General features: G+C 52.3%; 7 protein-coding genes across 7 annotated transcripts; 2 read left to right on the top strand and 5 right to left on the bottom strand.

Annotated features, from left to right (window-relative positions):
• Positions 1 to 568: 568 nt before the first annotated feature.
• Positions 569 to 6,296, bottom strand: QC761_110720 (uncharacterized protein; the record flags this gene model as incomplete). Its single annotated transcript, XM_062874363.1, has 4 exons — positions 569 to 2,385; positions 2,442 to 2,908; positions 2,968 to 4,097; positions 4,149 to 6,296. 4 exons carry the CDS (start codon positions 6,294 to 6,296, stop codon positions 626 to 628), a joined length of 5,505 nt encoding a protein of 1,834 aa, XP_062737481.1. The 3' UTR covers positions 569 to 625.
• A 952-nt stretch (positions 6,297 to 7,248) lies between these two features.
• QC761_110710 (uncharacterized protein) lies at positions 7,249 to 7,642 on the bottom strand (the record flags this gene model as incomplete). Its single annotated transcript, XM_062874362.1, has 3 exons — positions 7,249 to 7,323; positions 7,388 to 7,538; positions 7,605 to 7,642. 3 exons carry the CDS (start codon positions 7,640 to 7,642, stop codon positions 7,249 to 7,251), a joined length of 264 nt encoding a protein of 87 aa, XP_062737480.1.
• Positions 7,643 to 8,027: 385 nt separating this feature from the next.
• tgs1 (putative diacylglycerol O-acyltransferase tgs1) lies at positions 8,028 to 9,240 on the bottom strand (the record flags this gene model as incomplete). Its single annotated transcript, XM_062874361.1, has 2 exons — positions 8,757 to 9,240; positions 8,028 to 8,706 (listed from the first exon to the last, which is right to left on the bottom strand). Exons 1-2 carry the CDS (start codon positions 8,849 to 8,851, stop codon positions 8,028 to 8,030), a joined length of 774 nt encoding a protein of 257 aa, XP_062737479.1. The 5' UTR covers positions 8,852 to 9,240.
• Positions 9,185 to 10,642, top strand: QC761_110690 (uncharacterized protein). Its single transcript, XM_062874360.1, has 2 exons — positions 9,185 to 9,601; positions 9,656 to 10,642. The coding sequence occupies exons 1-2, from the start codon at positions 9,434 to 9,436 to the stop codon at positions 10,541 to 10,543; spliced, it is 1,056 nt and encodes a 351-aa protein (XP_062737478.1). The 5' UTR covers positions 9,185 to 9,433; the 3' UTR covers positions 10,544 to 10,642.
• On the bottom strand, positions 10,563 to 11,788 carry OST2 (oligosaccharyltransferase complex subunit epsilon). Its single transcript, XM_062874359.1, has 3 exons — positions 11,227 to 11,788; positions 11,006 to 11,127; positions 10,563 to 10,939 (listed from the first exon to the last, which is right to left on the bottom strand). The coding sequence occupies exons 1-3, from the start codon at positions 11,572 to 11,574 to the stop codon at positions 10,873 to 10,875; spliced, it is 537 nt and encodes a 178-aa protein (XP_062737477.1). The 5' UTR covers positions 11,575 to 11,788; the 3' UTR covers positions 10,563 to 10,872.
• Positions 11,789 to 12,414: 626 nt separating this feature from the next.
• On the top strand, positions 12,415 to 14,842 carry QC761_110670 (uncharacterized protein). The gene is made up of 3 exons (XM_062874358.1): positions 12,415 to 12,619; positions 12,680 to 12,756; positions 13,276 to 14,842. The coding sequence occupies exons 1-3, from the start codon at positions 12,602 to 12,604 to the stop codon at positions 13,682 to 13,684; spliced, it is 504 nt and encodes a 167-aa protein (XP_062737476.1). The 5' UTR covers positions 12,415 to 12,601; the 3' UTR covers positions 13,685 to 14,842.
• Positions 14,843 to 16,856: 2,014 nt separating this feature from the next.
• Positions 16,857 to 20,760, bottom strand: QC761_110660 (uncharacterized protein). Its single transcript, XM_062874357.1, has 3 exons — positions 18,022 to 20,760; positions 17,632 to 17,949; positions 16,857 to 17,577 (listed from the first exon to the last, which is right to left on the bottom strand). Exons 1-3 carry the CDS (start codon positions 18,449 to 18,451, stop codon positions 16,952 to 16,954), a joined length of 1,374 nt encoding a protein of 457 aa, XP_062737475.1. The 5' UTR covers positions 18,452 to 20,760; the 3' UTR covers positions 16,857 to 16,951.
• Between the last annotated feature and the right edge of the window lie 5,399 nt (positions 20,761 to 26,159).

Here is a 26,159-nt window from a genome sequence, read left to right as displayed (position 1 = left end):
GTCAGAAGGGTAGGGGGGGAGGAGAACAGCGAGAAGGGATTATGATTGTGGTTAATTCGGTTTCTCTCTTTTTTTCTTTTTTTGGCCCCCGGTTATGGGTTTTTTGCCTGCTTTTTGTTGGAGGGGACAAAGGCAAGAATTCTCTCTTTTTCTCTCTCTCTACTTCCTTGTTATACCCCGTAGGATTATCATACCCAGTGTTCTTTTTTTTAGGAGTTGTAGTTTTTTTTTTATTTTTTTTTTCTTTTGGAATGGTTTTATCATGATGAGCCAAATATCATCATCTTCTCACTCATATCTTTTTCTGCTGTTGTTGGCTTTTTTTTGTTTTTGTATGATATGATTAATTAGGATTTGAGCTGAGAGGATGGATGAAGATGGTGAAAATTGAGAAGCGGTTCAAAAAGTCAGATAATGTTTTGTGGTTTGTGAGATCAACAATGTGAAATATGTGTAGTCTTAGAGAAAAAAATCAGAGCTGGCGTATCTCAAAATTCAGGGGTAAAAAAGGGAAAGTAAACAATACCCAACACACATGAATAAGAATTGTCATTTCTCAAGAAAAATCACCGTGAATTACACCATGTATCCCTCCTCAAGTCACCGCTCACATCACCCCCCGCAATCAGTTCATGACCGGCACCACCGACTCCCTCCTCTGCAGCGCCTCCCCCCACCCATGAAACCTCTGACAACTCACACACCTTGGTGCCACCCACTCCCTCCCCGCCCCCTCCTTCCCATCCGTCTCCAGCCACCCCTTGCTGCTGTCCTCGTACCCCTGCGAAATAACATGCTCCCATAACCACTGCGTCCTCTCCTGCTTCTTCTGCTGCTCCTCCTGCTCATCATCACTTCCCGCAACAAGAGCAACATCTTCCACCCCCTTGACAACCTCCCCAAGATCATACTTGTACCTCCCCTTCTCGTACTCCTTGCCCAACCTCTGCGAAACCATATTCGCCGCGTGCAAGCTTACCAGACTGCGCTTGGGGTTCTCCATTCTAGCAAGATAATCCTTGCAGAGGAAGAAAGTCTTTGCAAGGTTGATCTCGGCGTGTTTAGCCGCCGACTGGGCGCAGACGCCCTGGTTGACAAATATTCTCGGGTCGGCAGTGTGAATGTTTCGTACGGCAAGTGCGTCGGCTGTGTTGGCGTGGCGGTTGTACCAGTAGTAGTTTTGTTGTGGCTGGTTCTCAACCTTGACTTTGCTCGACACAAATTTCTCGTGGATGAGCTCCGCTGGGGTCCGGCCTACCGCGTTTTCGATGAGGAGAAGGGAGGGCTCAAACTTGAGGAGGAAGCCGATCAGGCCGTGCTCTGTGTCGCCCATCAGGAGGGAGTGAAGGGGCGTATTGCCCGCGCCGTCGAGCATGCGGAGGGCTTGGCGGGTCGCGTCGGGGGAGAGGTCGGCCACGAGGTTGAAGACGGCAGCTGCGTCGGCGAGGCTCTTGTAGGCGTATTGGTTGGTGTAGTGAGTGAAATGGAGGAGCCAGGTGTGCAAGGGGGTGTGGCCTTCTGTCTTGAGGTTGTTGCGCTCCTTGAGCATGCGGACGAGGAGGTCGCGGCCGAGAAGGTCCAGGAGAGGCTTGAGCTGCTCGCGAGTGGGCTTCCAGCGCAGCGCGGCGTGCAAGAGGTTGTCAAAGTTGGCGTCCTTGGTCTTTTGATCGGCGCCGGCCTCGACCAGAAGCTTTGCGATTTCGACACGACCAAGCCTGCAAGCTGCCATCAAGGGAGTAGCGCCGTTGCGGTCCTTGGAATCGATGGACTCTGGGCGAACCTTGAGCAGGTATTCCACCAAGTCGATCGACTTCTGGGTTGGATGGGTGTACACAGCAGCGTGGATGGCCAAGTCGCTGTTGTCAGTCAGCCACTTCGAAATGGCACCCTCAAACCCACCCTTCTGCTGTCCCAAGTGTTTGATCCGAACATCCTCCCTAGCCGCCTTGCTCTTGCAGAACGAAAGATAGTGCCTCAGCGGAGCATCACTGAGGAACCACTCAACACTCGCAATCTGAGCAGACTGAGCAGCAAGCAACAAAGGCGAGCTCTCAAGACCACGAGCTCCCGGAGCGGAGTTGCGGCCCTGAGTCGCCCAGTCCTTTCTCTTCTTCCCGTACACGGTCAATCCCTGATAGTAAGTCGGCTTCTCCGCAATCTCAACACCCGTGTTCTTCACCAAGTTCTCGAGAGGCAAACCAGCACCAGTGCGCTTGATGATCTCGGCCAGCAGCTCAGTGTGGCCCTTCTGGATAGCCAGCTTGAAAACAGAGTCAGGGAACGGGTAAAAGGTCTGCTTGTCCTCAGCTCCACCATCAGCAGCAAACCGCTCAGCGAGGCCGAGAACAAACTTCAGCGCTTGCATGTCATTGTTAAAGACAGCACCTGTCACCCGAAATCAGCTTCATCACTCCCAATACCAGACGAGGCAAAAGACTTACGAGACAGCAGGCCATACTGCCGACCCTTCTCCCCAGGCTTGGGATAGTTCCTGTGCAGAATCTCAGAAGGCTTGGTATGGCTCTTCACCTTCATCGAAACCTCTCCTATGTTTTCAATGGTGAACTCGCCGCCAACAATGTGCCTGTAAATGTCAGGCCCAGATCCGCCGCTGCAGACCGACTCGTTGTCCGAGTCATCCATCGAGCAATCATCCTCATAAGTGTCATTGACGTGCATCTTGTACTCGGCCTCAGGCTTCTCCCTTGGCGTGTACTGAGCCTGGGCAATCTCAAGGATCGCCTTGGCGACATCATGATGGCCGCGGAAGTACGCCAGCGAGAAGGGAGAATTGCCCTTGTTGTCGTACAAGGCAATCTTGAGCGGAGCCTCGGTTTGCTCTTCGTCCCACGAGGTCAAGCAGAGCTTCTTGATCTTGTCAAGATCGCCCGACCAAGCGGCTTCGAACCTGTGTAAATCAATGTCAGCATCTATTTCAGCAGGTAAACCCACGGATGAGCAACTTACAAAGAGATGTAGGCAGGCAGTCTCTTGTCTGTCACATCAAAGACATTCTGCAAATGGAACAGGTGCCTCGTCGGGTCGACAATCGGCTGCACAACCTTGCCTGCTTGCGCGTACAGGGTGTTGACGTCAGGGAACGGGTCAGGGGCCTTGTAGGCCGGGAAAAGCTCTCCGAAGGTCTTCGCCCCCTTCTCAACAAGTGCCTCCTTCACCTTTGCCAATGTGACAAACGCTTGCAAGATTGCCTTCCTCTTCTCGGCCGTACCCTCAGGTTCCTCAGTCGAAGCAAGCTCTTTCTCATACTGCCTCATCTGGTCCTTGTGTACAGCCTTCAGTTTGGCAATCTCGGCAGAGGCAATCGCATACTGGTACGATGACTTCTCGTACTGATCGAGCCAGCTGTCAAGATCCTCACGAAGCTCTGGGGCCTTGGGCACATCCTTCTTCTTGTCAAGGAATTCCTTGAGACGGATGAGGTAGGTATTCACAAGATCGAGGGCAGATTCTCCGTTAACCACCGTGACCCACGAACGGTCCATCTGCTTGTGAGACTCCATCGTAACAACGTTGGGGTCGGCGCCAGCCTTGAGGAGCTCGAGAGCCGAGGAGGGATCGGTGGAGTTGATGGCGAGAATCAAGGGCTGCTCCGTCATCTCGTTCCACATCTTCTTGTTGCCCTCCAAAGTGCCCAGGTTCCTCTCGATGGCGGCTGATTGTCTCGCCGACTTGAGCCAGCTCTCAAAGTCAATCTGAGGCACAGCGCCATGGTCGAGCAACTGAAGAATCAAAGAAAGATTTCCTTTCTTGATAGCAACGCCGAGAGCCGTCTCTGCGGTCGAATACTGGTCACGCATGCTGATGTGGTTGATGGCCGTCTTGGTCCCTACCGCATCGTGCTCCCACAGAGTGGCAAGCAACGACTCGGCATTCTCCTCGACATAACGGTGGAAGGCAGTAACGCCGTTCAAATCGGCCTGGGCTGAGGTAGCCCCAAGACTCAAGAGGATCTTGGCCATCTCCTTCGCCTTGGGAACAGGTAAAACCAGCGCAAGGACAAGAGTGAGCAGCGCCCCGTATGGGGTCTTGTTGCTATTCAAGAACTTGACGGGCAGCAGAACATCGGCACCATATTCCTGTAAAAGAGTTAGCACTATTCCCAACATTCAAGACCCAGCATGACATACCTGGCACAGAGTCTTGACAACCTCACAATGACCCTCCATGATGGCAAAGTGAAGGGCAGAGCAAGGAGTGTCCCAGGCGATGACGTTAACATCGTAGAAATCAGGCTCCTCTTCAGCCTCTTCCAAAGCCAGCTCATCCGCAGCGGCAGCGTCCTTCCCCACCTTGACAAATCCACTGGTGGTAGTCCGGCCCTCATCGTCAGAGTCCTCGCCATCGATCATCTCACCATCAGACTCCTCGTCTTCTTCCTTCTCGCTACCGTCCTCTTCCTTCTCATCGACATCCATCTTATCCTCCTCAGTCTTGTTCGCAGCAAGCTCCTTCTTGCGCTTCTCCTCCTTCTCCTCATGCTCCGCCTCATTAGCAACGCTCTTGTTCATGAGAATCTGAACAATCTCCACACTGCCACGCGACGAAGCAAGGTGAAGAGCCGTCCGTCCATCGGCGAGACGCGCGACAAGCCTAGCACCCGCATCGACAAGAAGACGAACAATCTCCGGCGTAGACGTCATGACAGCAAGATGCAGAGGGGTGCGACCAGTGTAATCCCGAGTATTGGGATCAACTCCTTCCTGAGCAAGCCAGTCCTTGACATGCTCAGCATCACCATCAACGATAGCCTGGCAAAGCCGAGCCGTGTTACCAACATACGCCATCTCAGTCCAGTCATCATCCGTCAGAGGATTGAACGAGCCGATAGCCTGTCTGCCCGGATCATCTTTGAGGAAAGAGATCTTGCCCGACACAAAGTACTTCTCCTCTTCGGCAGCAATCTCCTTCTCCTGGTCCGTAGTCGGGACAGGGCAGAATCCGCAGCAGTCGTTTACCACGTCCTCGACCCGGCCAAAGAAGGCAGGGTGGCGATGAAGATACACCTCCCTGTCCTTCTTCTGGTTCCACTCGGCGTTGAGCAACAAATCCCTCGTGTAGCACAGCTTCTCAATCTTCTTGGCGTGGTACTTGGTGCCGTAAGGAATCGTGAAGGTGTGATAGTTGGAGACCTCATCCTCAAGAGCCCAGTCCGCAATCTCGTCCTCATGCTCATCCTTGATGTTGCCCCAGAGCTTGTGCTGGTTCCGGCTGTAGCGATCAATCGCTGGCCGGCCTCGCTCCTTGCGACGCTGATCAGTGTACGTCTCTCTCGCCCCTTGGGTAGGGAGGCGTTCCAAGACAAGAAGCCTCGCCAACCCAAGCGTGCGCTGGAAGCTCCGCTCAAAGATGGTTGGGTCGATGCGGGACCGGTCGAGGTCTGGCCAATACACCTCAAAACCTCTGTGGGAGTACTTGGAAAGGCGATTCTCATAGGAAGGGCTGCGCCGAGTCAGATCAATGTGGTTGATCTGGGTCAGGTAAGACTGAAGAGCACGTGGAGTGCAGTAGACCTGGTTGCCATCATACGCAGCCCCCGAGCAATCAATGTCGAATCCCGTCAAAATCTCAGAAACCGAGTTGTAAATTCGAAGAACGATCTGAATATGGCGAGTGGGGTATTGGCTGCAAATAGTAATGGCATTCTTGGTCCTGACCGTGGTAGTCTCGGTAAGAAGAGAATCGCGGACTCGGGCCTCAATATCCTTGATCTTCTCAATGGCCTGCTCCTCGGTGAGACCGTAAAGAAAAAGATCGACATCTGACGCAGGTGAGAACTTCTCGTGGTAGAACTCGCGAAGCGTTCTCTTGTTGCGGTTGTATTCAGCAGGCACTGGCAACAAGCAGTTCACCACTGATGAGCCGGCGGCAACAACGTTGCTCCAGTCAAGCTCAACGAGCGAAGACTCAGAAAAGACATTGAAGTTGTGGCGGAACTCTTTGAGGTCCTTGACAGTCGCTGGTGAGCCATTGGGCCTTCGTAGCTCCTTGGGCAGGGGCATGATGTATCTGGAACGCTCCTCTTTGGACTCGGCCGCCAGATTGCGGGCTCTGATGTTGAGGCTGGAGGTATCCTCGGTGAAAAGAGGAAGGACGTTGACGTGAGGGTCCTTCAAGAGCTCATTGGAAGGGTCCTGGGCAAAAGACTCACGGAGGTGAGCCTCATACTTGCGGTATGGCTCAAAGAGCTGTGTGACAGGCGTGTGTGGGTGCTGAGCAAGGTGTTTGGGAAGGTCCGTAAGGGGAACAGGCAGGGCCGGGACAGTGGTGGTGGCCATGTTGAAAGATATGTGACTTGTATCTGAACGAACAGCTCCAGATGCAAAGTCAAATGAGCTGGATGAAAATAATCTCCGACTCCTCTGGAATGGCGATATGTGGGATGTGCTGAGAAGCGAGTAAGAGAGATGGTCCAAGTGTGTGAATTGGAAGACGAAGGGGGTGTTAAGTACTTAAATATCAAGTTGTTTTTGTTGAGGACTCCTCGAAATCCTTGTTGAATGATACGCGCGTTTGAGATTCTCGATGGAGGTGTGGTGAAGGTTCGTCGCCTCTTGGACGTAACAGGGGGGTGTGCTGCCTGGACACAGCAGGAGATCCCCACACGAGAAAGGCGCGAGATCCTGTGATAGCCCGCGATGCCTAAAGCTGCTGCGGAATAGATGGAGGAGCCGGCGGGAACTTTATTTTGGAGGCTGTGATGCCTAAAAGCAACCAGGGACGACATGGGAATCACGACAGTTGAAGGTGCAACCTGCATTCCCAATTGGGAAATGTGTGTTTTCAGCTCGCCAAGCTACACCCACCCACTATCATCCACGCCAACCAGCCCAAAACGTGGCAGACACGAGACTTCAACAGTCGACTTCTTCAAGACCGCCTGTCATCAACCGACACAAGTTCACTGCCGAACTAGACCCCCGCCTTCTGCAAGTTAACGTCAAAAAGTATCATTATAGTACTTGCTGTCAACAGTCAAACTAACAGAAAAGGCCAACCTCTAGCTCTCCATCTCTATGGGTGAAGCAACAGTTCCTCACATGGTATGAACACAAGCCAGCCCCCCAAGCAACCTGGTTCCCAACTCACTATGCTATGTTAGAGCAACCCTCCCCATCCCCAGGGCAGCCAAAAAAAAAAAAAAGCAAATGCTTCGCCAGCGCGACCCAAAAAAACGCCATAATCCGTGAATGATTCAATGTTCTCGTTCCCGTCCTCGCCATATGTTACTTATAGCGCAATCGAGCCCCGTCGGCTTTGGCGTACGTGCAGGAGACCCTGGAAGCCGCAGAAGACAATGAACCCCTGTTTGGCAAGCATTATTAGCAATCTTGTCCTGGACTTTGATACGTATAGGGGCGCAACATACGATGTAGATGATAATAGCAGTGAAGATGGTAGAAGCAACTTCTGGTCCGTTCTCGGGGTCCTCACCACCGCCGACGAGCTCTGGGTGATTCTTGTTGAAGAGAATGCCGAGAATACCGAGGACGACGAGGGCGAAGAGAGAAATCACAACGCTGCGGTGAGTTGCTGTTAGCGCATTGCCTTCCATGACTGGCGAGGTTTGATGGAGTCGTTCTTACCAAGACCATGCCTGCACGGCGCCGACGATAGGCTTCATGTTAACTGGCTGGGATTGGAGCTACCGGTGCGAAAATGGAGGTGTATACAAGGTCGTCGAGGAATCGACGGTAATATTCGGTGAGCAATGCCAGCGCCAAAGACGAATGTTGCTGGATCCTGGGACGCGCAATTGCTGGAGCTTGATGTTCGGGTCGGCCAACGGCGAGGTCCAGTGTGTTGTTGGAGCATCCTGCCCGTGCTTGGTCTGTGAGGCAACGACAGCTGAGACCCACATTTCCTGCCTTGTTTGCGAGGCAAGCGGAGCTCTTGAAGATTACATAATCGGCCTCGAACTTCTTCACAGGTTCTGGGGAGGCATATTGCTTGCTTGAGGAGGTATCTATGGTCTAAAAGTATCTAAATGAAGCAAATTGCCGAAATAATCAAGTTAACTCCGGCGTCGCTTCTGGGATCAAAGCAACCATCGCTTTACTCGCCCCATCCATACAATACTGCACCACTTCTATCTTCTCACCTTTCGGAGCCAGCTTGGCAATCTGCCTCAAATCGCTCGTCCTAGGCAAATACAAAGCATGCTCCATAGGACTGCAAGCCTTGTGTAGTACCTCGAGGTTGTACGGCTCCATGGTGCTCAGGTCGAACACATCCTGCTCCTTATAGTCCACTCCTCCCCATGGTGGCGATGCAAACAGAACGGTCTGGCTCATATCGCACTTTTCTCGTAGTGATAAATCCAGTGTTTCTGGGTGATGCTTTAGACGATCCAAAAAGTCGAAGCAGTCACCATGGATATAGGTGATGTATCCGGAGACGCCGTATACCTCGGCGTTGTGTTGGGCGCATGCGAGAGTGGAGGCATCGCGCTCGATGGAGATGACATGCTCCCATTTCTCTGAGAGCGCAAAGGCGATCGTGTTGCCGCCAGCACCGCCAAAGAGGTCAACTATGGTCGTGCGTCGTGGGGTGGAGTAGAGATGTGAAGGCAGGTCGTTGGCGAGCCTCAAGGCTAGGGGTTCTGGGGTGATGCCAAACCAAGCATCGTTTGTGAGGCGGATGTCATAGTCATAGAATTTGAATATTGAGTAGCGCTGGTGGAAATATCTGTGAAGAGTTAGTTAAGTGGAATCACGTAGGTGGGTTGAGCGGCTTACTTTTGAAGATTTTGCGGCACCTCACACACATCATCGTAGTGAAGACATTCATCTGTGAGTGGCAGTTTGCCAACGACGGGTTTCATGATGGACATGGCGATCTGTTTGAGCTCTGGCTCAAATGGGGGTCGGTAAGGGATGGGTATGCCGCCAAATGGGATCGTTTTTCTCTCTCTCGTATCTTTTCTGATTTTCTGAGGACGTTTCTTGGTGACTCTGTTGGTGTGAGGTTGAATTCTGGTGTTGAGTGCTGTTCCAGCGTGTTTGGTTGGTGAACGCGGCAGTGTGGAGCCTACCACTACACTTGGACTGGTGACGCCTTGTCGCGCTCAGTCACAGACTGTTCTTGGCCCATGATGTATTATGTGAATTCAAGAATGAGTCTGGGAAGATGCTTGTCATTTCCACCTAGAATTTCCAGATTGTCCATGAGAAGAACTTTACAAGAATTTAAACCACAATGAGACTCGATGCCAAGACAGGGATGAGCGTTTGCAGTTTAGAGAAGCTCAGACCTGCCCCACCCTCTAGGTGAAGAGCGGGTCACCGATAAACACCACCGTATCCATTACCGGACCCCTGTCCAATTGCACATGCCAAGCCTGCCTTCGAGACAGCTTCACTCTTCAAAACGACGACAACCCAACCTCCAAACCACCACATAGCCCCCCCAAAACATGTTCAACGCCCTCAACCGATTCATATCCCGTCTCGACGGTGATGCGCCTCCCCAGGCAAGAGAAACCCACAGCGGTTTCGGCTTCCAAGTCCTGCGCAACACCAACCTCGAGCTCTCCATCGAGCCATGGTTCGACTACATAGTCGGCATCAACGGGCGCATGATTGTACCTCCCCCCAAACTCCCCTTCTCGCCCTCTCCAACTAACCTTGATCCCCAGGAATCCTCCGACCCCTCCCTCTTCGCCCAGGAAGTCCGCAACTGCGCCGGCTCCTCAGTGATGCTCGGCCTCTGGTCCGCCAAAGGCCAGCGCACACGCGCCCTCCACGTCCCGGTCCCCGCCGACACCGCTTCCCTAGGCCTCACCCTCCAATGGACCCCGCTCTCCGTCGTCTCCAACATCTGGCACGTCCTCGACGTCCCCGCCAACTCTCCCGCCGACGCCGCCGGCCTCCTCCCCTACAGCGATTACATCCTCGGCACCCCTGAGGGCGTCCTCCACGGCGAATCCGGCCTCTCCGAGCTTGTAGAAGACCACATCGGCCGCCCCCTCCGCCTCTACGTCTACAACAACGAATACAACGTCACGCGCGAGGTCACCATCCAGCCCTCGCGTGACTGGGGAGGAGAGGGAGCTCTCGGCTGCGTCCTCGGCTATGGCGCCCTACATCGCATCCCTGCCCCTCTTAGCGAGCCAGTTCAAGCTCCCGGTGAGACTCTCTTTGATGGCAGTGAATCTGGTGGTGGTATCCCTCAGTTCGGCGCTGCCCCAAGGTCATTCTCACCTTTTGTTCCGGCGGCTACCACAGCTACTCCTCCCCCTCCATCCTCCTCGGCAGACTTTCTTGTCCCGGCTCAACTACTTGGCCCGCCTCCAACAACAGGCGGTACTGCACCACCCCGAGGCAAAAAGAAGGAAAGGGGCCACCATACGGGACCGAATCTCATGGACGATTACTTCAAGGAACAGGAAAAGAAGAGCAGAGAATTGGACAACGCGCCAAGTCGAACCGCCTCACCGTTGCCACCTCCCCCAAAAACCGGAGGGCCACCAATGGGAGGGCCGCCCAGGGCTGGAAGCATACCTCCTCCACCCAAGGAGGGATAGTGAACATCTTGAAATGTGTATTTTGTTTATACCAGCCCTGCCTGTTTATCATATAAAGTTATCTGTCTGGCCTTGAATCTTGTCTTGTTGCTGTAAAATTTTGTTGTACAGCAGGGACGGTACGATGTGGTATATGAACCGCACACTCCTCACGCGGTGAAAAGAGGTAACGTAGACAGAAAATACAGCAATTGTTAAACAAAGATGAATCGAAGAAGAAAAAACACCACATTTCACCACTGCCCCCAGTTTTGGCCCAAAAGATTGCAAATATTTGCGCTCGCTCGCTTTGGTTTGGTTTTCCCCGTTCCCCTTTTTCACCGGCAAATCTAGTTGATAAAGTTCACGCAGAAGAAATGCAGGATTAAACTGCAGACAACGTAATCCGCAAACGCCCTATTCCAATGTTAGCCCCCTGGCCCCCTGAACGTGGGTCAAATGAGCAGTGATGTATGCATTTACCTCTCGGGAGAAACCGCTGGAAAGTCCTTCTTATTCGCCTCGGTGGTCTGAATGCGCAGCGACGCGGTGAGAACAAACTGCCCGACTGTCGCGCTAAAGCCGGAGAGGAAGGCGTTGAAGGGCTGTTGTTATACCACATGTTAGCAACATATACAACCCGGGATCTCTCCCCCTGCCTCCCCCTGGATAAGAGCCAGATTATTGTTTGGATGTCAACGTACGTAATTCCCCGCCAAGACACAATACACAAACTGCAGGACCCCCACCACCACCAAGAAGGCCATAAACGCATCGAGCAGCTTCGTCCGCTGGGGTGTGGATTTCTGGTAGTGGGTTGTTAGGTTGGAGACGACCTTGTCCCAGGTCTGGGCGACGGGCGCGGAGGCGGAGCTTTTGGCTGAGGTGGTGGTGGTGGAGTGGGAGGATGTTGGTCTGCTGCTTCCTGGGATGGGAGCGGCAGGGTTGGGGGTTGGAGGGAGGGGGGCGGTGGTGGTTGAGGAAGAGGTGGTGGTGGCTGTCTTTGGGTTTGGCGAGACGCCGCGGTTGACGTTGTTGCGTTTTTGGGCCATTGTTTCTTGTTTTTGAGGGTACAAGCTGCGTGGGTGTGTGTTGTTGAAGAAAAAGAGGGAACTGGGTGGGTGAGTGTGAGTTTGTGGAGGAGGGCGTCGTCGATGGGGAAATGTTTCAATGGTGATGATTGCGCCCGCGAGCTGCTCGGGAGCTCTCTCTCGAATGAAGCGGCCACGAAGCTTCAATCGACAAGGCTGCTCCACTGTGCTGCGGGAACCCTGCAATCAATATTAGGCACGGGCCACTGTTGCAGGGGCGGTAGAGCTGCGCTAGGTGAGAATGGTGTGAGTTGATTGGTTGGGATTTTTGGTGTAAATGCTGTGAAATGATTGGACAGCTGTTCTTGCTTCCAGTGAGCAGATGATTCCTGACTGTAATTCTGACATTGTGAGAGCTTTACTTATCTAGAGGTCTTGAGTCCACGTTTACCTTTGAGATAATCTCCATTTTTACGAGCCTCTACAAGATATTCTGTGTTGCAAGATTGATCATGTAACATATCGCGTCTGATGATCATCGGAAATGGTCAGAGAACCACACACAAGTTGTACTCAGGAGCCAGCCATGTCACTATGGATTTCATAGGTTCTGGGTGACGATGGCAGCTCTATTTGCCTCCAGTGTTTGTATAGCTAACTACACTCAAAACTTCGATTGACATTCAAAATCATATATTCTTTCAATTACTCAGAGCTCTAAACATACCATTCACTGTCTTCCCTGTGTGAGGTATGCGAGAATGCTGCGGGCCCAGCTTGTTACGGGTTAGGGTTATGCGTGCTTTGAGACTAACAATAACACAACCCGCCCCAAAATTACGCAAGACCCACTGACCGAAGCAACCTTCAACAAACAACGTCACAGCCCACGATATCATTCATCTTCTCATCCATCTCATACCTCATGACATCCGCGCTACAGCACGCTTAATCTCATAATAATAGATTCGGCCCCGAACGAAGCCCGGCAGCTTGCCCTTTCACTTATCAATTCCTCAGTCAGCACCACCCACACAAGCCGCTCAGCATGGCGTCCATGTTCGAGGTGCGTCGCGCGCTCATCACTCCCCGAATAGCACCAATAACTGACGTCTGCTATGTATAGGCCCTCCATCCTTACCCCCAGGACCGACTCCATCTGCGTCTTCACCGCGCACGATCAGTCGTGCTGACGAGTCAAGAGTGAGTCTTGATCTCATCTTTCGCAATGTCGTTCCGAAGTGCCGGTCTTGTACGACCAACACCTCAGCCTCTATTTCTCCTTGCCTCCAATTGTTCACACACCTCCTTACCTTGGACGCCTCACCTGCCCCTGATTCGTCACCATATTGTCCTTGTTTCGATCCAGCCTCCCCCTTTTCTTGCCGCCTTTCCATCTTGGTATGATTATCGGTCCTTCTTGGTGGAGACCTGTCAGATATGCACGCCGCCACCATGCTTGTGTCTCCCGCCTCTTCCTCTGCCGTTCCCCGCACTTGCGGAAGTCTTTTCATACAGACGGCACGGGGCATTTTTGACGGGTAGGAACGTGTAGCGGGCCCGAACGATCTCGCCTACTCTAGGCCATTTGTTGTTCAGATCGAGGCGTGCGGTCGCAGGCTAGTTGCCCCATCTAGATCATATCTCGGACACTCACCTGCAGTTCTGTCGTTCACCATATGCACATACGAGGCAGTCTGCTCACACGCTTTACTTGTTCAGGCTGGTGGAAATCCGCGCTGCCCAACGAACCTTTGAGGGTGCCTATATGCGCACGGCTCTATCACAGTTCTCCTTTGCACTAGTCATCCTCAAGATTTTCACCTCGGAGTTCTACCCCATAGGAGCCTTGTTCGCTTGTTATGGTACGGCTATCATGCTAGTCGCCATCTACCGGCGGTACGAAGGCAACCGTCAGTTCTTTGATTCGGTCGAGAGCGAAGACGAAAGTAGTAGCGGCGAAGAAAACGATCCAGCAACCCCAACAGGCCTTACCGTACGGGGGCGAAGAAGGACCCTTGTTGTCAAGAAGAAATTCCGGACCAGCGGTAACAGCGTGGCGTTGCTCGTTTTGTTGAGCTTCATGTGCTACGTTGCGTTGATGGTGTTATTGTGGAAGCTCACAGGTTGATTGCTCCGACTTCACTTCTTAAAATGGACAGCTATGATCAAGACGAGACCTCTTCTTGACCGAAAACCCAAGTTGGAATTCCTTGGGGGCTGCTCGTTGTTACTGAGGAAGTTTGGTGGACCGTCAAGGTGACAAAGGCTGTCAATCTAGGAGGCCATGACATGGTTCAGGGTCCATTGATCGAGGATGAAGTACGTTTGAAAGGTTACATACCAACAGCCGTGCGCTCGGCTCGAAGCACCCTCGACTACCACGACAGACCGGAAGGTTGGCTTGCCGGCATGAACTGCTGCTGCTTTTGGAGTGCCTGCACTGCTACATCCCGACTTGTCCACTCGTTCCCTTCAGCGAAACAAACTGGCCCCTCTTGTTAGATACAACGAAACGACAATGTACCTGTACCGGTTTTATATTCGATTTACGGCACGTGCTGCGCGAGTCTTTTTCTTAGCCTTGATACTTCCACCAATAACCAGCTTACATTCATAATATCAGTCCCAGATTTGGATCTGGAAAGGTACGAGAAGTTTCGGTTTCAGGGCAGCAAGAACAAGGGCGGGACGGCAGGCACACGAACAGGTGGATTGGCATGAAGAGGGAACAAACACGGCACAGATCATACAAGGCAAGAAAGACGCTGGATACTCCCGTGCGAGAGACGGCAGAACCACACGCCCAGCCCGCGTCGCGCGCCGTTACACGGACGGGAATGACGGCGGCAGGCGGAAAAGTGGGTTTTGCGGGGGAAGCAAAGCGGCCGGGGGGCGCGCCAAGTTGTGGGGTCCACGGCAGGGCGAACGGACGCAAAAAATTCGCGGGGTCTGGGGAATCCTAGCGGGGGACGGAGTTGTAAGTGTGGGGGAGGGTGTAGTTTTTGGCGATGTCACAGATGTTCACTGGGAATAGGACTCTGCGATAGCACGCTGGTATACTAGCTGCAATAGAACACCGGTGTGATATGACTGTAACCGTCACTGAATATGGGAGTACACCCCGTAGCATTGGAATGGAGGAACAGACAGGCATATCCCTACAAGGCTACGACATTACCGGACGTATTGTTGAAGTTATCTACCAACCTATCACTGACACCTTTCACACTCGATAGTACATTACTGGCACTACTATATATGTATACATTCCAATTTTCACCTTTTCTACTACAAGTCAGACCACAAATTTTGACCTTGACTCACCTGACCCTTTCACAAAGACTTGTGCAAGTTGATACACAATGTACATGATGATGTATACACTCTTTCCCATGGCGCCTCATTCTCTGGGTTCGCAAGGGCGTGTGTATACCTATTTCACCTTTCCACCATAGAGCACAGTAGGTGGTATGTATCTGCTTTACTGCATACATATCATACACGACCTCCTACCTGCATTACCTACATGTGTCTATACTTTCTTCCAGTCATCTCACCTGCTATGAGAGCGCAATGAATGTCCCATAGATTCATTCAGTTGCTACTTACTTACCCCGTTGAAGACACAAAAAAAAAAAAAAAAAAAAAAAAAAAAAAGAGTAGCTTGAATCATTCTGATTCATAATAGGTTGTTGATCCTGTCACTTGAATTAAATATTGAACAGCCTACAATACACATCATTCTCTTCACGATTGGCAAATAATCGAGAGTCTGTCAACAACCAGTTCACTGCTTTGCAGAAAAACTCATCTAGCATTCATCTCTTTTCCATCTCAACCCACAACTTCAAGACATCTATATACATCCACTCACATACGAGGCATGTCATTCATCGTTTGACCTCATTCCCATCTGCACATCTATAAACCCAGCGGTATTCAAAACACAAAGCTCAACATAAAACACATCTTCAGTTCCATTCAACCTAAAGATGCAGAAAGGTTCGGCGTCAGAAAAACACCACTGCATGTTTAGCAGCAGAATGTATATATAATATGTAAAAAACAAACAAACAACCCATCCATTTTCCATGTTCCACTTTCCACATCAAATTTGCCTTCCTTATAACCTCAAACCCGCTATTTAGTCCCATCATACAGATGACAGCGTCTCAACTCGGAAAATAAAAACTCATATATCAAAAAACACAAATGAAAAAGAACAAAACCACAGTAAAATCCGCGAAAATAGAAGCGAACAAAGAACAAGAAAAAAAGTCATGACCCTGATTGATGCCCCATGTATCTGTTTTCCACAACCTTCTCCCAATGCCCTCAAAGATGCAATTTGACCACCGCGATCGTGATTCCGATTTCTAACCCAGGTGTGTTGGCCGCACTTGTGCTGTTGTCGACGTGTCATATTATTCCCCAGTGTTCCCCCACGTTCATCGCGTGGCGTCCCTTTTTTTTTTTTTTCTCGTGTAACGTCCTTCCACCTTGGGGCAATGCGCCGAACCGGTGTGTCTGGTTTACCGCCATGTGACCAGCCCGGAAGCATCTGCTCTCACCGGATACATGAAGGTGTGGGCACTCCCGTCAGTCTCCCGTCCCGTGCCGTTCCGCCCGGTTTCCGCCTGTTCCACGACACGGCCCGTTGATATATAGTTGCCCGGCTTTTATGGATCGCGCTACTGAATCTGGTGATGACGAGTCATATGCCGAGCTGGTGTTGGCAATCATCATCACACTGGCCCAAGTCTTTTCTTGATCAAAAGGGGTAAGATGAGTAAACTGCTGCTTCACTCGGTTCTGTGTCAATAATCACCAATCTCTCTTTCCATCGCCTCCTGGTTTGATCAAAAATATGCCCCGTCATGATCGTTGTCGGCCGGACTTAAAGTTGGGACTGCGGAGGCCGACGAGGTGAACTGTGGTGGACAAGGCGCTCGGTTCGCATCCTTGCTGTCAGCCACATTTCGTGTGATCGGGTCACAAGCCATCGATCTTTCGTCGTATGCTCAAAACTTGCAGATGGAGAGCCTTTCATGGGTACACCCGAGGTCTCATGTGGTGTGTCGTGTGTCGCAAGTCGCCCGATTTGGCGTCCAAAGAAGGTTTGCGCTCAGACCCAACTTCCCGATTGAAGAACTTGCATCGCGCACAACCTGTTTGAGAAGTTCCAGGAATCACACCGACTGACCCGAAAGAGCCGCGACATGAAAAGAGTGTTGAAGGTGTGCGAGAAGCTGGATGGCACTTTGTCGATAAAACCAAGGCGCAGCCCCGCGGCTGACAGTAATCCCGCCCGCCTAATTTCACACAACCATTTATGTTGGTCAACAAGCTCAGCATAGACCACAGCCTATCCACCACATAATGAGATTCGCTGGCTCTATCGCTCATAATAGGCGTGCTCAGTCGAATGCTGATCTCCTGGATGCCCCGATTCTTGATATGCCCACGCTCCCCCATAACCATCAGTGGGTTTGGAATATGGGTATGGCTGCTGCCAGGTTCCATAGGCAGATGATGGGGCAGCCCCAGCGGAAAGCGCCAGACCATGAGTTGGTGTCGATCCGGGGGTCGTATCAACGCCGGGAATTGCGGTTGAGATGGGGGCAGGATACATGTCGGCAGACATGGAGCTGGCTTTTCGACTGTAATCTCGACTCGAGTGGTTGCTGACATGCGAAATCGATGGGTACTGGCTTTGACTCGAGACGCTCTCGGCACCAAAGGACAATGATCGGGGTGGCGGCGCCGGGTACGACGATGACCAGGCCAGATCGTCACGAGCAGGCTCGGAGCCTACGGGCGTTGACCAGGTTGCGGATGGAGGCGGTGCGTGTGGCGTGTATGGGGAAAAAGCCGGCGTTATGGGGGATTCAGCCGGATAAGTTCGCCAGTTGGTATTCAAGTCGCTCGGTTTAGAGGAGCTCGGGCTAGCATCTGCCATCCAGTTTGTTATCCCGGACTGCCCATAATCGTACACTCGAGAGCTCGAAGCGCTCGAAGGGACTTTGGAAGTTTCAGCAAGTTGTTCTCGGGTTGGATTTCGGGGTTTCTTCTTACTCTTGGAATCAGGGGTGTAGGCTTCGGAGCCAGCTGGCTTCATCGGCGGAGGCATTGATGGTATGGTGAGTTGGGAATAGGGCTGTTGTCCATGCATGTCGGACGGCATTCCACTCTGCATGGCCGGCGATGAAGAGGCTGAAGCAATTTTGGGTCCAACAGACGACCTCGACGCCGACTTTTGTCTCGTGTCTGGAGGTGGTTGTTGATCTACTGGGAAGAAACTGCAGTCCTTTTTGAGTCGAATGCAGTTCATGCATCGACCCTGCACGTCGTTTTGGGAAGGTATACACCTAATCTTCCGCCGGCGGCAGTGGCCTTAATCGTCTTGTTTTTAGCACCATACTCACACAAGGGTAGCTTCATAACTTCCAAGTGGGCGAGACTTACCACATGCGACTGATGTCCGATGATAGCCAAGTTTGTTTCTTCTCTTTTCTCCTGCCAGCCCAAGCGGGTCCTGGCCTTGGGCTGTCGACTGCTGCGATGCCGTGGATTGGGGTGCCGGGGCCTGGGATGGAGATGGGCCGACGGCCGGCGTCGATAGTGACCTTTTGATTTTCATCGAGTCTGAACGGTCTCTGGATGGGACCCCCGAATCCATTCCTGATGATGTGTGTGAAGAGACTGAATAGTTGGGATAGTATCCCGATGGCGACATGTCCATGTCAGCGCCGTTTTGAGGCGGCGGCGGATATTGGTATGACATTATGTCTGTCATGGGCGCTGAAGGTGGTACGGCAGGATATATAGCGGATTCGCTTGATTCCCAGAGGTCCAACTTCGATTTTAATAGGGGTGGCGGAGCAACGACTGCCATGTACGACAGCTGCTGCCCTGGTTCGCGCCTGAAATGGTCAGAGAGATACCGGGGTCGTCTTGAGCTTCGGACAAGACAACGGGTGGCAAGCGGGTAATGGATTATTACTTGCGGGTCCGCGACCAAGGTTCCAGAAGCCAGATATTGCAACGATGTCGAGCTACCCTCACTGCAAAACGGCTTGTGCTGATTTGGACTTCAAGGGGCTCTTATGACATAGTGTTAAGCTTTCGAGCCTGGGCGGTTCTGGTGTCCAAGATGGTGCCGAATTACAAGGGCTTTGTTTGCGGTCCGGGACGGAAAGACAAGTGATGGGCTCCTTTGGTTAAGATATGACGGCGGACCAAGGAGGGAGAAGAGCCACGGCGTTTGGCGGCGATACAGATAAAACGGGACGGTTGACAGGTAGCGAGTAGCATGCGGACCAATGGAGGTGTTGATCTTGTGGTCGGCGGCGCCTGGGGCGAAGGAGATCCAAGCGATGTGACTGGCGATTAAAATACACCCTTTCAGGTCTGAGTGGTGGCCTTGATCCGTCCAAGAAGCTGTCAGGCAGCGGCAGCGTTCAACTGCCAAGTACAGCAACTGTTCTTGCTTTTGTTCCTGCAAGGGTTGACACGGCAAAGCAAAGCTCGGGCTATATGTGGATGCCGAGAGTATGGCCAGCGGCCACAGTGCGCTGCAGGAAGACCGAGGCAGACTGGCTGAGTAGCCGGCCGGTCTGGAGGGTGGTTATGGTTGTGGTTGTGAATGCGGTGGAGGTGGATGTGAGGGTAGATGCGCGTGTCGTAGGTGGGTGCCCGGGAAGGGAAGAAGAGGGGGGGAGGAGGGGGCGTGAGAAGGAGGTTTCCAGTGGAAGTCCGCAGCTGGCTGCAGTGTGGAGAGATTCCTGCAGTGCACGAAGGAAACGAAGCGAGAGCTGGCTGGCTGGAATGGAACCGGACGCCCAAGGCGAGTTTGGTAGGCCGCGTCGAAGACACGGCTCACACCCCAAACTTTTGTACCTGACCTGATCGAGGTACTGTTGTATGGTTGAGTGCGGCCAGGGCAGGGAATCCCGCAGTTGCTGTTTTTGGAAGCTCCTGTGCGACGTTCCGGCAGCTTTGGCTGGTGAGTGCAGTCGACGGCGACAGTGAATTCGAGATCGGGACCGTCGGGCGCGAGAGATGTGTGCGTGTGAAAGGTATGGAAGATGTCAGAGGCTTCCAAGTGGCATGTGGGTTGTGACGTGCTCCTGGTTGGGAAAGGAGAGAGCTTTTTGTCTTGGTGGTGGGTGGCCGTGGGGAAATAGGTGAGGTGCCTGCAGCGCCTATGATGAGCCGCACAGGGTAAGTGATCACTCCAGGTCTTGTCTAATTAAGGTAATCCGCTAAGCAGATGTTGGCCTTTGTCTTTTCTTTTTCAGGAATGGAGCAGGTCGTTCCTGATGCTGGGCCAAAGGGCGTGCTCGCAGTGGTGAACCAAGGGATGATCGTTTGGCTTGCTGCTATTGCCGGATTGCAGGATAAGCACCATCAGTGGTCCTATCTTGGCCATTCAGCTGGCAGATCTCAGCCCCTTGTACCCGCGAGAACCAAGAGGTGTTTGATAACAAATGGCGCGGCGGCAGCAGCAGCCAGTGCAGTTTCTGTGCCACGAGGAAGATGCCGAGCAGGATCGAGGTGATGCTGATGGCTGCCGGCAGTGGCAGGTAGGTAGGCTTGTATTGCACGCTAGGGACGGGCCATAGGTAGGTGAGGTAGGTAGACGGAAGGCTGCGGCTAGGTTGACCTGCTTCAAGGCGCTGCTCCCTGTAGGTGACTTTTCCTTTTTTTTTTTCTTTTTTTCCTTCTTCTTTGTTCTTCGTTATTACTTCACCGGTGACCGGGTTCCCCAGAAGACCCAAGCTGATGTCTGGTGCGGTTGGCTATGCGAAAAAGAAGGTGGCAAAGAAAGGGTCCCTTCTGGTGGTGTCAGACGCGGGTTCCGGAAAGCCAGCCGAGTGCGGAAGGGCGAGGCAGATGTCAGGAAGGGGTCTCGAAGATTTGTGGGAACGGTAGCCGAGGACTGGACTCCTGCTGGCTGGCCGAGGTTGATTCAGGGAAAAGGAAGTTCGTCGAGTTATATTGGAGACAAAGTCGTTCTGGAGACTGCCCGTGATGTGGAAGTTGGACATGGACATGGGGGAAAGGGGAGGAGTCCAGTGTTAAGGCAGTGGCGAGACCCGGGCAAAGAGCACATATTAACGGAGAAGGTTGCGCCTTCACTTGTTGTTGAAACCTCTCTTTATTCTTCTGCAGCTGCCGCCAGGAACGACGGCAGTCGGAGTCACAATGAGAGCAGCCGGACAAGGAAGGTACCGACCGTGCAACCTGCAGGAGCTGCCAAACACCGACAACTGCCAGTGTCTGGATGGCAGAATACCTACCTTAGCAAAAATTCGGAGAAAAAAAAAATCTAATAGGTGTGGGCGTTAGATTCATTCAATCGGCTTCAACTGAGCGCTGCTCCATGCGAGAGAGGCTAACTTGGAAAAATGGATATGCTGTCCCCTCCCTCTCCCAGGGGCCTCCGGGCTAATTCATCCTTTGATCATTGCCAAAGCCTGAAACACCGTTTCCAGCATTTGGCTCTTCGGAAAGAAGAAGGTCCAATTCTTCCTTGCCAGCTTCTACCAAGCTTCGGTGGAGATGTCCCCAGTTCTTCCGTTGATCCCCAAGTTGGTTAGTATGTACGGGTACCAAGGTAGGCCCGATCTTCCAACTGCCCTGCCAATCCGGCGCCCGGCTGGGCAGCTTTGACAGCCATCTTGTCGATACCCGTCGTCTCAGATACGCAGTCGCGTACCGCATTGTTGATGTGGTACGGCAATGAGGATCTATAGGAGAGCCAAGTATAGGGGGGGTGTAGTATCGTTGTAGCGGAGCGATGGCTTTGACCACGACGACGCCTCATCGCTTGAGGGTCGGATTTGGGGGGCGTGCTGGTTTCTATGTTCGTCCCTCCTTAGATCTCGAGAAGTGGTAGTATTCTGGCAGTCTGGCCCAGGGTTGTCAGTGGTTCATGCGCAAAAGGGTGGCATTCGGCCGGGAGCGACCCCATGGAGGAAGATCCGATCTTGGAATCTGAGGAGCCGGCGCGGAAGGCGATCAAGAAGAAGCCCGGAATGTATGCCGCGGGACCGCTGCCAGACAGGTCCATCTTGCAGTGACAGCACAGCGTTGGATGAAAGCAACATCAATCATTTTCTTCCACGGCAGCGCAGAACAGCTGAGGCCCCTGGCTGCTTCATGGAAGTTCATGGTGCTGTCAGTGAGAGTGTCAAAAATGAATGCACCCCTCCCCCCCCCTGCCGAGTCAAGTCAAGCAGTTCTGTTACCCCTGGGCAAATGTGTAATAATTGTCAAGGATCACGTATCGAGACCTCTTACAGGTGCACGCGCTGGATCGCAACCTCCCCTGTCCCTGCCTCGTAACCCCCGATTAGGCTAAGCGCTCTCTCCATCACTGGTTACGCTCCGGACCGTAATTGGACGTTATCATTCCATTTTTTCCTGAGCTCTCTCGTAGTGAAGTTTGCGAGAGTTTCTTTCTTTTATTGTCGCAGGTGATATGGCTGTTTGGAAGAAGTGGGTTATTCTCCTTTGTTCGCTCCCGTTGCCTCGACTTCGGCCCAACGGAGCTCGCCTGTTGGCCGCCGCGTGTTCCTTGTGGGCTTCCAGAACGTGATCGCCATCAAGGGTTATCAAGCTTCAAAGCAAGTAGGCAGGCGTCTGACCTCTGACGTTTCCTGTTGGCATCGGAGATAGGGGACCTCTAAGCGCCGTCATGCGACGTACTGAGCAATCTCTGAGCAGACAAAACCAGGCTTTCAGGGTTGCTTTGGCAGCTGCTCAGGTACTAGTGTCGGGTACCTTGCATGCAACCTCGCTCCGAGGAGGCGACTTCGGACGAAAGCTGATGATCATAGTGGTATTGAGGGAGCTCGGTTTTGGCGCATACTGGCAGCAACCCTTTCATTTCTGGCACCGCACCCTCCAGCACCTCAGCAGAGAGCAAGCATGGAAGCAAGCAGGCCTGAGACGGGCATGTCTTGGGACACTCTCAGTGGAATGGGAGCTGGCAAAATGCCGGCTACATTTTGATGTCGTGCTTCAAGCCACTTGGATCCCCACTTTCCGATCATGCAACCCTACCTTACCTTGCACGCACGCCGCCTTCACCTCAACATGACATTGCGCTGCCCACCACCAAAACCGGCCATCACGAAATGGAGCTGTCAACTTTCGTCCCGCAAACACCCACGTGGATCCAAAACACGCCCGACACAGTGGACCAGCCGACAAAGCGGTCCGACGAACGCGGGAACTCAATGGTCAAGCCGAGGAGCAGGATCTCCAGGGTTGTGCTGCTCCAAGGCCTTCTCACATGGGATGAACGAGATCTGACAAGGCCGAAATGCGCATCCGAATACGCCATAGCTCTTGAGTGCAGAATCGTCGATCACAGATTGCTTTGGAGGTCCTGTGTCGGAAGCTCCGATGATGTCAGGCTCGGGCGATCAAACGCCGATTGGGGTGGTGTGTAGACGCTGACACTTGCTTTTCCAGTGCTCCCTGTTTGTCCCCTCACAAGCATGGAAATGCTGGAAATTTGCGACTCCTATACATCCCACTACCCCACATTCATGGCGGGGAGATTATCAGATGGCTTGGTCAGAGGTGAGGGACAAGAAAGCCGGGCTGGCGATCGGCAATGGTCGCCCCCTCTTTTGGATAGCACCCGTTGTTACCCGCCAGCCACACTGGCAGCTAGCGCGCTCCAAAGCGCCATGGACTGATGTCGCACAGATAACCACCCCACGACGCCGCTCACTTCAGGTCCTATTTTTTTTTCACCATAATGGCAGCCCAACCACTGACGAAGGAGCGAAGCCATCATACGAGCAGTGACGAGCCACTAACTCGACCCATGCAGCCAGTGATGACAATTCACTCCCCTCGAATTTCTCTTCTCTCTCCCAAATCACAGCCAATGCGACACTGGCCAGCTTGGTGTTACCAACCACTCCTCCGGGATATTGAAACTGGAAACAACAGCGAAATTTCACTCACTCTGACTCGAAAACCAGATTCTGCCTGCTGCCGGCTCCTTCGACGCCCAAGTTTCAAACCTACAGCCACTCTGACCAAGGCTGTTCTCATGTTGGTCTTGGATAGATTACCCTCTTCTCTCTTCCTCAACACGTGAATTAGCCTGCACACTTTGACGATATGAAAGGGGAGCATATCCAGAGCACTCTGAGGGAGATCAAATCTTGGCATCTGCTTGCCAAAGCATGTGCTTCTATCACATCAAACAGACGCGATGGGTCGCTAATTCCTTCAGGGTCCGATTCGGATGCCGTAGATGGCCCAACAAATCTCTCGTCAATCGACCCTCATCGCAACGGTCAACGGCTTGCAACAACCAGAAGCCGTTGGACTGCAAGCAAGAGCGGAGCGAAAGAGCCGTTGCCGCGGGTTCTGTCAAGTCGTAGCCGGCTCGCTTCCACAAAACATCATGGAATATCAGCAAGTCAGAGTATCATCAGGGCAGAATCTGCATTATCTACCTACGGATTCAGGATTCGCTCCGTCTCGGGTCTTCGGAACAGCTTCCTTTGTGGAAAGTCTGGCCCGATTGTCGCACCTCTCCGTAAACACGTCTGCAATAGTCAATGCAATATCTGCATAGACATTATTATATCGTTATAATCTAGTTTTCTGACCGGTCTGTTTAGTCCAAGAGTCTATGGATGCCAAAAGTCGTGCCACAACGGTGAGCCGTGGGTCGAGACGAGAACGCAACCCCTCTGAATGTTTGATCTTCTTTTAGCCAAAAACCCGAGATAAGTGTGTTTTTTTTTACTGCTTGTGTCGAGAATGACCGAAGCCCCAGAGTAGGTGAAAGTGGTACTGCATTCTGGCAAAATGCGGTGGTCGGCCCGTTCTGTGATCAGGGGTCTCGCAGCACCTCACCCTTCCATCTGATCTCATCTTGGTATATCGTCATCCCTCTCCTGTCAATCATGTGGGCGAATGAGAAGCGCGCAGGCAAACAACAAACCATCGACAAGACGTTAGCTGATCAAATGCACAGTGCCTCATCTTTTGTTTTCCGCCAGGCTCAATGACAAATGAAGGGCAATATCAATCCAACTGTCCCGGTTCCCCACGGTTCCACCAAAACGGTCCGCTTCTGAGGCTCAACCGTTGGCCGCCACAACGACATGGCTGGATTTCCTTGCCGTTCCAAGACGGCACACGCACGAACTGTCCCAAACCCGCCATCCGCCATCAACCATCTTTGCGGGATTTGCAAAGGGGTGAGAGGATGCCCTTGAGGGAAATCCCGCACATGCACTTGGGGTGTTCGTGCGAAGTCCGTTACATTGCATCTCTCCATCGCAGCTTTCGGGTTTGTTAATGGAACGCTGCCCAACGGCGCTGCTTTTCGCGCTCTCCTTTTGGCTTCGATATCAAAGCAGTACCGAGTGTGCTTTCTCGGAGGGACATTCGGCGGCATTTCGAACCGATCGAGCAGAAGCGAGAGGTGGTTGATGTTGCCTTGCCAGGCGTGTGCTAGCACCTGCGGAATGCTACCCATATTCCTGTGTGGATCCGATTAACTACACTCCACTGGGCAGCGTATCTTTTCTTCTTTGGTCTTGTTGTTCTCGGAGTGCCGGTATGGACTCTCGAAGCGGGAATATCTTGACGTCGACTATCAAGGGGGCTGACAAGCAAGAGAGGGCCTCTCAGACTTGCATATGCTGGACAGCTCATTGTGGTAGGGATATTCCCTGGACGACATATTAAGCTGGCATTGCATGCAGTATCGCATGTCTCTGATCCGGGCCGGATCCCGCCCGCGGGCATTCCCGACATGGTGATTTCAATACCTCTCTGGCCATCGTTATGATTACAGGACAGACTATAGACACTACCAACCTTTGCTAGAACGAGAAGGCCACCTTCTAGCCTTTTGACACATCCCTTCCGAGACAAGATCTCTTTCAAACTTTGTCGAGTCAAGTGGGCCTAGACAACTGTCACAAACTCAGACATCTCGTGGCGCCCTTTCTTTCCCACAAGCGAACAGATCGACTATGCTTCCTTCTTTCTTTCTTTTTTTTTTTTTTTTTTTTTTTTGCTTTTCAGCCCAACACACAAGAAAACGGTTTTGTGTCACTTTTCACATTTGACCATCTCGAATCTAGGCGGAGTGATCTGGTCAGATGGCCTTGTTTCCGGGTTCATAGTTCAACCAAATATGTGGGTGTCTGTTTACTTTTTTTCTTTTTTGATGTGTGAAAGGCTAGGAGCTGGTTGGTGGGGATAGGGCCAATAAATCGCATCTTTTGATGCAGGGAGATTTCAGGAAGAAGCAAATCTTGCTCGACGCCGTGGAATCATGACATGGATAAAAAGCAGAGAGGAAGAAACCCTCCGTCATCGGTCATCACAATCAAGCAAAAACCAATGATCAGCTTGCTAGCTGAGCTGCTGAAATGCAACATTCATTTGCAAATTGGTACTGGTTGGTGGGATCTATTTGTGAATCCTGGTTAACGATAGATGCACGCTTTGCTATGTTGTCTAAATTATTGCTGCTGCTGCATGTAACTTGGGGAAGGGCGATAAGGGGGGTTGTGAATGGAAAGGAATTGGATGTAACATCAGGTTGG

This window comes from Podospora bellae-mahoneyi (genome assembly GCF_035222275.1).
Source record: "Podospora bellae-mahoneyi strain CBS 112042 chromosome 1 map unlocalized CBS112042p_1, whole genome shotgun sequence".
Taxonomy (NCBI): Eukaryota; Fungi; Ascomycota; class Sordariomycetes; order Sordariales; family Podosporaceae; genus Podospora; species Podospora bellae-mahoneyi.
This window is presented reverse-complemented; position numbering and strand designations above follow the sequence as displayed.

Bases quoted from the DNA above. Each gene is read 5' to 3' on its own strand.
- QC761_110690 (XM_062874360.1), top strand. From the start codon at position 9,434: ATGTTCAACGCCCTCAACCGATTCATATCCCGTCTCGACGGTGATGCG. The intron at 9,602-9,655 runs GTACCTCCCCCC...CTTGATCCCCAG, and splicing joins GCATCAACGGGCGCATGATT to GAATCCTCCGACCCCTCCCT.
- QC761_110670 (XM_062874358.1), top strand. The intron at 12,757-13,275 runs GTGAGTCTTGAT...TTACTTGTTCAG, and splicing joins GTCGTGCTGACGAGTCAAGA to GCTGGTGGAAATCCGCGCTG.
- OST2 (XM_062874359.1), bottom strand. From the start codon at position 11,574: ATGGCCCAAAAACGCAACAACGTCAACCGCGGCGTCTCGCCAAACCCA. The intron at 11,128-11,226 runs GTACGTTGACAT...GTATAACAACAG, and splicing joins GTGTCTTGGCGGGGAATTAC to CCCTTCAACGCCTTCCTCTC. The intron at 10,940-11,005 runs GTAAATGCATAC...ACATTGGAATAG, and splicing joins CCAGCGGTTTCTCCCGAGAG to GGCGTTTGCGGATTACGTTG.
- QC761_110660 (XM_062874357.1), bottom strand. From the start codon at position 18,451: ATGGCAGTCGTTGCTCCGCCACCCCTATTAAAATCGAAGTTGGACCTC. The intron at 17,950-18,021 runs GTAAGTCTCGCC...AAGACGATTAAG, and splicing joins TCGGACATCAGTCGCATGTG to GCCACTGCCGCCGGCGGAAG. The intron at 17,578-17,631 runs GTAAGAAGAAAC...AAACTTCCAAAG, and splicing joins CTACACCCCTGATTCCAAGA to TCCCTTCGAGCGCTTCGAGC.